General features: G+C 44.7%; 1 protein-coding gene across 1 annotated transcript in view; it reads left to right on the forward strand.

Moving 5' to 3' along the window:
- Positions 1-8,108, forward strand: part of ephb3a (eph receptor B3a) — a 66,866-nt gene extending 58,758 nt beyond the window's left edge. The window contains exon 15 of the mRNA XM_056596305.1: positions 6,276-8,108. Within this exon, the coding sequence (XP_056452280.1) occupies positions 6,276-6,390 (115 nt within the window). The 3' untranslated portion in view covers positions 6,391-8,108. The remainder of the gene's footprint in view (positions 1-6,275) is intronic.
- The last annotated feature ends 895 nt before the right edge of the window (positions 8,109-9,003 follow it).

Genomic DNA, 9,003 nt, shown 5'->3' on the forward strand with positions numbered 1-9,003 from the left:
TGCTACTACTACTACTATTACTATGACCAATTCAGCTATTGCTACTACTACTGCTACTCCAACTACCACTATTTAATCAACTTTAGTATATATTCATGTGCTACTAAACTACCACCACTTCCTAGTTTTGTGGAGGATTCTTATTGTTATCTATTATTGTGATGAAATGTGATAGTGGGTCTGTTTCTTCCTGCTTTTTAGCATGTTTTTGATATCTATGTACGGCACTTTAGTCTTTCACTGACAGATGGTTGGATGGTTGGGTGGATTGATGGACCTAGCATCAATGTTTTCTATTGATGTCTTGGCACTTAATTAGAACACAACAAAAGAATGATAGATTGGCACATAGATTCAGCTGCTGTTTACATGTTGGTTGTTGTGTTTTTTAGCAATTGCTGAGTATGAGTTCAGTTGAGTTCAACTGTTGACAGCGAACAACAATAACAGATACATTGAAGTAGGCCTACAGTGTCTGCCCGAAAGGTATTATGTTTAGCATCAGTTATTTCAACTATTCATAGGCTATTTTCTGTCGCTGACAGTGCTTTTAACTTCTTAATGCGTTCAACTGAGATGTCTATTGCTGTAATAGGGCTTGGCCCTCGTCTTGTTCCTACTCTATTTTGAGAAAGGTAGATTGATGGTTTACTTGTTTGGCTGCTTTAGATGTGATGCTTGAAAATATATAATGATCCAAGCCTTTTCCTCCACCTTATGCTCATGTTTGTTCTTAATTTCTTGGTACCTCGCAACAGAAGCCTTGGATTAGAATTACAGGATGTAGGTCCATCTCTTTGCTGATGTATAATTCATCAAATTAGCAAGCACCCCACATTCCCGGTGTACGATAATGTCAAATTTGCCAGGGACGGCAGAAAGAGCAGAATTCAAACACACTGCATCTCTGCCGCCCAAGCCTTGGTCCAAAGTATCACTTCATTACAGAGGACCGATACGAACACACACACACACACACACGCACACGCACACATACACATACACTCACACAAATACAGGCAAGCACACATACACGCGCATACCCCAAGGCTGATCCCCTTGCCAGGATCCAGGGGCTCACCAGAGCTAATTGCATTCGGAAATGTAGAAGCTGACCCGGGTTTAATCCCCCGTCCACTCTTGATGCTGGATGCTGGATGTTAGGACCGACAGCATCCAGATGAGCGGATGTAGGAGAGGAGGAGGTGAGGAAGTGTGAGTAATAGGAGAGTGACGAGGAGCCAAAGGAGAGGAATGTGTTTAATTAGCTTGCTAATGAGCTTTCTAATGCATCAGTGAAGACGCGCCCAGTGCTGCTATTATGGGGCGGAGGGGACGGGGGGGGTGAGTGCGTGCGTGTATTTCTGCGTGCATGTAGGTGCATGCACGTTTATGCGTGTGCCCAAGTGTGTGTGGTTCTTCTGCAAGCGAACACCTGCAAATGATAGGGTGTGTGTGTGCATGCGTTAGAGGTTGTCAGAGAGTGTTTAGATGGCAATGATTAATTCATTGCCTCATTGGGATGTGAATGTGGAAGTAAATCTGTGCCATCGGATTTCGAAAATATAAAGCAATTGAATTCAATGCACTGAATATTTATGCATTCAAATAACGTATCTCAATTTCACAATCCAAATTCAACATACCAAAGTCACCTGCAAACATTATATGTATGAAATTCAGTGTTTTTCACGTTTTCCAAGGAAGAGCAATTGATCCTAGATGCTAGATCGCGGGCAAGCAAGGAGAGCGGGAATCAGAGCGTCACTCGCTGGTTCTTTCTTTCTTGATACAAACGTTAATTCCAAACAGCATTTTACTCAGTAGCCTATAATAGGAAATGCTCAAAGTAAATCAACGTCATTAAACACTGACTATAGCTTTTTATGGAGAGAGAAGCAACGTTGGTAGACCTTACTAAACGCCCAACCAGCATTGTATTGGTCGCTAAAATGCTAATAAAATAAACTATTTAAAGGCCCACTATGCAACTTCGGGAATTTCTTCGTTGTTTTCTTGGTTTTGGCACGCACATTTCTCTACACAGCGCCCCCTACAGCTTCGTAGTAGATATTTCACAACACTGTCGTAACAACTCGTTGACGACCCTTCCCCATGCACTTCTACGCGAGCCATGTGCATTTGTTTTCAAAGAAGCCGGCGAATGCGTGGAGCCATGTCCGAAGTAGATGTTCATATAGTGTAGGCAAGGTTATACATTTTTTAAATGGTGTATTTGTATTGCAATAAACATAAATCCATCATTTTTTATAGTTGACGGGGAGAATTTATATCCTAGATTATAATTGTTATATCTTAGGTTGAACAGAACAATCAGTGTAAGAGGTTTGGCCAACATAATAATCTAAATAAACAAGAACCTGGATTCGGGGATTCAGTCTGTATCTGGGGGACGAGACGGACGAACAGCAAAACACCAATGGAAACTTGGTTGCAACCAAGCAAGCTAGAAACATACAGGGTTCACAACAAAACGGTCGAGAAAACAATTTTTACAGGGCTCACAACAAAATGGTTGAGAGACACACCATGTGAAGTTATTTAACCCGATTATCGTTATTTATGAGTCCTTAGCCCAAGTGAAGGAGTTCAAGTACCTCGGGGTCTTGTTCGCCCGTGAGGGTACTATGGAGCGTGAGATTGGCCGGAGAATCGGAGCAGCGGGGGCGGTATTGCGTTCGCTTTACCGCACCGTTGTTATGAAAAGAGAGCTGAGCCCTCGATCTACCGGTCGATCTTCGTTCCTATCCTCACCTATGGTCATGAGGGTTGGGTGATGGCCGAAAGGACGAGTTTGCGGGTACAAGCGGCCGAGATGAGTTTTCTCAGAAGGGTGGCTGGCGTCTCGCAATAGGGTGAGAAGCTCAGTCATCCGTGAGGAACTCGGATTAGAGCCGCTGCTCCTTTACTTAGAAAGGAGTCAGCTGAGGTGGTTCGGGCATCTGGCAAGGATGCCCACTGGGCGCCTCCATTGGGAGGTGTTTCAGGCACGTCCAGTGGGGAGGAGACCTCGGGGAAGACCCAGGACTAGGTGGAGAGATTATATGTCAACACTGGCCTGGGAATGCCTCGGGATCCCCCCGTCAGAGCTGGTCAATGTGGCCCGGGAAAGGGAAGTCTGGAGCCCCCTGCTTGAGCTGCTCCCCCGCGACCCGACCCCGGAAAAACGGATGACGATGAGATGAGATCGTTATTTATATCCGAGATTATTTAATCTAACCCGATCTAAACTCTATCATGCACCCAAACACGGCGGCGTTTGGGTTTCCTACCTCGGACTCTAGCGCAGCCACAGGCGCGTTGGGCGCGTTGAACCATTTTTGTGACACACAATGATCAAGCGTCAGGTTAGGCGCGTTACTCGCGTTATCCAACGCGTGTAACGAGGTTGGTGTGGCCGTACCATTAGTCGATTGATCCATGATGAATGCAACAATTGCCTCGCAACTGGCTGTTTATATCTAGCCGGTGCCATGTTTGGGTGTGTGTCTGTGCCGTAAAGCATTTTCGAAACTACAATCTGACTTCATTTTCGAGGATACTTCCGCCGCGTCACATCCGGGTGCGCTCGGTCCGAACACATCAAGTTGCATATGCGCTTTTTCACTGTAGAGGCGACATGGGAAAATGACACACCCACCAATCGACCCAGAAATGGATGCAGAACCATCAGCATAACTCTCAACCTGCATACTTAATGTAATTTTGGCTAAAAAAGTTGCATAGTGGGCCTTTAATAACCAAATTTAATAACAAGGGGGGGGATCTTATGTTTTATTTATTTCTTTGTTATAATGCACACCTGTCTTTAGTTTACTGCAGTATGAAATAAACAATGAACTAATGCCTGTAGCCTATGTGAAGCGTGTGTGTGTGATTGCAATGACTGGGCTGGATTTACATGCAGCGTAAGGGTAATTAGTGGGTTAAAGGGGACCTATTATGCTTTTTCGACTTTTATGACCTATAAACGTTGTTATAATGATTGATAATCATTTTTAACCATACACAAAAAACTATGTAGATTTTCGGGAAACTCTTCCTCATCTCGGCGCTTTCAGCATTCTCTGTCAATGCTCGGTTTCGTCCTTCCCCGCCCCCTCGCCCCCCTCCTGCCAACCCAACTCCGTTGTGATTGGTTACCTTCCTTGAAGCGTGCGCGCGGGCAGATTTGAACAGGCATATGGGGGCGTGGCAGGAGTGCCTCTACGTAGATGATTTCCCGGAAATGTGAACAAGTGAATGCAAACGTTGTCCCGAGTGTTTAGCGCTCTGCACAGCCACCCCAGACTGTCAGCAGGAAATACGTCGAAATGCATTTACATCATTATTTGAGACTTTAGTATGGTTAAACATGACTATCAATCATTATAACAACGTTTATAGGTCATAAAAGTCGAAAAAGCATAAAAGGTCCCCTTTAAAGACTGGAGTCAATTGTATTAGGGCCCCAATTTGGGCCGATCCGAGGTCCCTTTGCCTACGTTTGGTGTGAAGCTGGGGCCCGCTATCCACTGTGTGGAACGAGAGCGCAGTGCCAACAGAATTGCGCTACTGAAGCGGCAGCAGCTTGTTGTTCCAGTGGAAGCACGGCGTACCTCGGGAAGAAGCGCCCGATAGAAAACTGCTTTTAATTTGTCATCCTCATATCTGTATCATGTCACTCGGTGCGAATATTGTTGGCTCTGCGCGCTCGTTGCGCTCTTGTTATACCACCACAGAGGCATATCAACCGCTTTGCTCCAGCCACTTAACGTGTGCCCGGTGTCACAAAAAGAAATACCCACAATCCGAGTGATCGATGACGATTAAAACGTTACGTTTTAGGCTCGTGCATGTTTCCGCACGTGAACATCTTCATGCCTGTCTACGCTTCAAACCCGTGCATGTTGCAGAAAATGTGAAACAGCGCCCCCCTGGTGTCACACTTTTCGGTGGGTCGCAGAATTCTTTGTAACACCCGCTTGCTCTCCTCGATTGCTCTACCTTGGGTCCCCCGATGTAAACGCTGAATTTCATACATTGAATTTTGCAGTTGACTTTGGCATTTCGAATTTGGGGACGTTGAAGATATTTTTCTTTAATTATTTACCGTTAATATTTCATTCTGAATTTTTTAACATTGAAAAATAAAGCTGAAAATTATGTACTGAAAATCTAAAGAGTTAAATTCAGAGGCAAAAATCCAGATACGTTATTTCAATGCATAAATATTCAGTGCTTAGTGTTCAATGGATTTTTATTTTCAAAATCCGATGGCACAGATTTACTTCCATATGTGAAGGTAGGAGATAAAGTGAGATGGAGAGAGAGAGAGAGAGAGAGAGAGAGAGAGAGAGAGAGAGAGAGAGAGAGAGAGAGAGAGAGAGAGAGAGAGAGAGAGAGAGAGAGAGAGAGAGAGAGAGAGAGAGAGAGAGAGAGAGAGAGAGGGGGGGGGGGGGGGGGGGGGGGGGGGGGGGGGCATCATTGTCATGATAGCATGATGAAGAGTGTTTCGTCTGAAGGTGCGTGTTAGTGATTGTGAGCCTGCAGTCATGTTTGTGTGTGTGTGTGTGTGTGTGTGTGTGTGTGTGTGTGTGTGTGTGTGTGTGTGTGTGTGAGGCTGGGCGGATATGACACACCATCCCTTTAAAGTGTATTCAGCGTGCGACAGTCTTAAAGACAAGGACACAGGCTCCTGGAACAGAGGACACTCAGACGCTGTCCAGATAGCTGAGGATATACACAACCGTTGCTTTCATTAGGAGCCCTCTGAATGAGGAATTAGGTTTGGCGCCTGGGTTCAGTGGATTCTGAAAAACTAGGATTTCTTGCTATTGCGTGGACTGCCGCCTGGTCAAATCAGATATTTTTCCCCTTTTATCTACTTGTGATCTCAGTTTTTTTTGCCCTTTTATTTTAAGCTAGTTAATGCGAAAATAGCATTTTGTTAGGGAAAATTACCCCGGAACTGGTATGTGGGTGTTGTTTAATTTGCTCCAGCTAAAAATATATGTGTTTGTTTGTGTGTGTGTGTGTGTGTGTGTGTGTGTGTGTGTGTGTGTGTGTGTGTGTGTGTGTGTGTGTGTGTGTGTGTGTGTGTGTGTGTGTGTAAGAGTGTGTGTTTGTGTGTGTGTGTGTGTGTGTGTGTGTGTGTGTGTGTGTGTGTGTGTGTGTGTGTGTGTGTGTGTGTGTGTGTGTGTGTGTGTGTGTGTGTGTGTGTGTGTGTGTGTGTGTGGTCCATGTGTGTGACACCCCCTGTGTGTGTTTTGCAGGGACCTGTTGCAGGTGGGGGGGACTCTGCCCGGCCACCACAGGAAGAGTCCAGATGAAGGCAGTCAGGAGATCGTCCGTCAGCAGATGAGCCAGACGCTCCCCATCAGAGTGTGAGACGCCTGGCCGGAGGAGCCAGGACGCTCTGAGGATCCACCATGCGGCCTCCAGAAGAACATGAAACCTGAAAAATACCAAGAAACTCTTTTACGTCAAGAGCTGGGTGTGTACAAAATAAATAGAAAAAAAAGTACTGGAAAAAATGAGGATCGGAAAGGAAGAAACTTATCGATAGAGGAAGGAACCGTTTTGAATGTTTTTTTAGGCGACCTCGTAGAACTGATTCGCGAACGTCCACCAAATGACTTCCGACAAAGGTAAACTTTGCAGTAACGTGTTCATTATTTGACACTTGTGGATTAGTGAAAATGTCCGTTGAGTGAAGGCCAGCTCTCTTGCGCCCCCTTCTTCCTCCTCAGGTTATGTTTGCATGTCTTGCATGGTTTTATTTTTCGCCGTTTATTTCAGACTTTCCAGTTGGAAATATAGTCTCATATCTGTGACCTGCCTGTGTGGTCACCATGGAGGTGACGACCGGCCGGAAGGCAGACCTAAATGTACAGAATGTTATAACAGTGCCAAGCTGAAGAACTGTTACTTCACTGTAACAGAGCGAGAGACAGAGCAAGAGAGAGAGCTTGACCTCTGATCCAGATCAAGCTCTGCCCTTTCCTATGCTGTGAAGCCCTTCTTTTTTTCTCAGTAATTTTTTTAATCATCTGCACTCTCTTAAATGTCGTCTTCCATGTCGATTGGAGGACTTTGAAATGTGCTCTGTAAAAAAGAAAAAGTATCTAAAGTCTTCTACAGATGATCCTAGTCCTTATACGCTTTAAAACAGGTCCAGTGACCAAGAGACGGAACACGTCTTTGAACCGGAACAAAATGGATGCCTTCCCTGGGAAAAAAAAGTGTAAAGATTTTTTTTCTTTACCTTAACAGTTTCTTTGATGCCGTTCCCTATAAGGGATTTAATACCGATCATTTCCAAGTCTTATTTTATTCATATATGCATTGTTTTGAATGCTAGGTTATTACCACAGCAAGGCAGTATTCAGTATTTTTATAAAGGTAGGGGGGGCTTATCTTTTTTTATGCTTGTTTTAATTTTCACACATGGACAAACAACACATTCATAAATAAAAGACATAATCGAGTATTCTGCCCTTGCAGGAAAAAAAAGTCTAGAGTCCCGACCCGGGACTTTAGTTCCCGGTGGATTGGTGTGTTGTGCGTCACTGTGGCCAACACACTGCGGACATGGGGAGTATTGATGTTAAATATCCAGATGAGGACAGCTGCGTGACCTTAATAGTGACCTGCCCTACATGTCGTCATAATCGTAGACTGAGCAGCATTCCTCTTGGCATGTTCCTCCTTGTTTTAAAGCACGCCAGCTCTCAACGCGATTCCAAAGGAACAGGTTGTTTATAATATGCATTCACTATATTTGTATTATGTCTGTCAACTAGGGGCTCAGAATTATGTAAAACCGGACTGTTCCGCCTCTCAAGACAACATGACGGTTTTAATGTTACGAAGCAAACTCATGAAAAATAAAAAACTGCATTTCAAATTTAGAATATTACGTAGTTTGGGATAAAGAAACAAGACATTGAAAGTACCTCTGTGTCTAATAGGACAGACATTTACCCAATCCAGTGCAATTAAATGGTGTATGAGGGTTGTACAATTAAAGGAAAGGAAGAACGAGACAAAAATGCGCATTTCTCTTTCAGTATTTTTACGATAATCATATGCAAATAAATTATTAAACTCTGATCTTGGATTCCCTTTGATTTCACTTCGGGTTTACTGGACCGGGTTCCAGGTCTTCTGAGGTCACTGTGGGTGGGGGGGCAGGAGTGTGTGTTATGTCCTCACAGAGAACAGCAGCAGCTTTGGATGGTCGTCATTAAGTTATATAAAATTGATCATAGAGCCGTTCACAAACATGTACCCACACTCCTACACACAAACATGTACACATGTGCACACGCACACACACTTACGCGCACACACAAACACACAAGCCTACACACACACTTCATGCCAATTAGCATGAGGATAAAACTCTTTCTGGGATCTGTGCCGTGTAGAAGACGCTTGGAAACGGGGGGCCCGTTTCCAAGCGTTTCCAAGGGGGAGTTACAACAAATGCCATTTTGTTTGGCTCAAATGTACGAACAGCGAACCAAACACAAATCACCATCGACACCGTACCATCCTTGCCTGAATGGTTTATTTATAATTGGCTGAAGTAAATCGTGCCGCCTTTTAGCTTGCACCAAGTTTAGGCTCCTCATCTGGTCTTTGAACCCCAAACCGCCTAATACGCTACAGCAGGGCAGAGACGGCAGGGGAGAGATGGGTGGAGGCCTGCTGACGGGTGGAGGCCTTCTGGTGGGTGGAGGCCTGCTGACAGGTGGAGGCCTGGGGCCCAAGCTCTCCTGTCGTCTTGGAGTTGAGGTGACTTCTGAATGATGTCCCTGCTTAAAGACCGAGAGGGCAGGGATGTAAGCATGTGTTTTAGGATAGTTTGGGACAAATCCACCAATCAAATCCACTTCATACGGTAGGATTTATTTATTGAGATCTGGTTAATATCTGGAGGAATCTCTGGCTCAGCGTTGAGCAAGGACAAAGATAACTGTGGGCTTCCATTTCCCG

Source organism: Gadus chalcogrammus, chromosome 8, assembly GCF_026213295.1.
Source record: "Gadus chalcogrammus isolate NIFS_2021 chromosome 8, NIFS_Gcha_1.0, whole genome shotgun sequence".
NCBI classification, from domain to species: Eukaryota; Metazoa; Chordata; class Actinopteri; order Gadiformes; family Gadidae; genus Gadus; species Gadus chalcogrammus.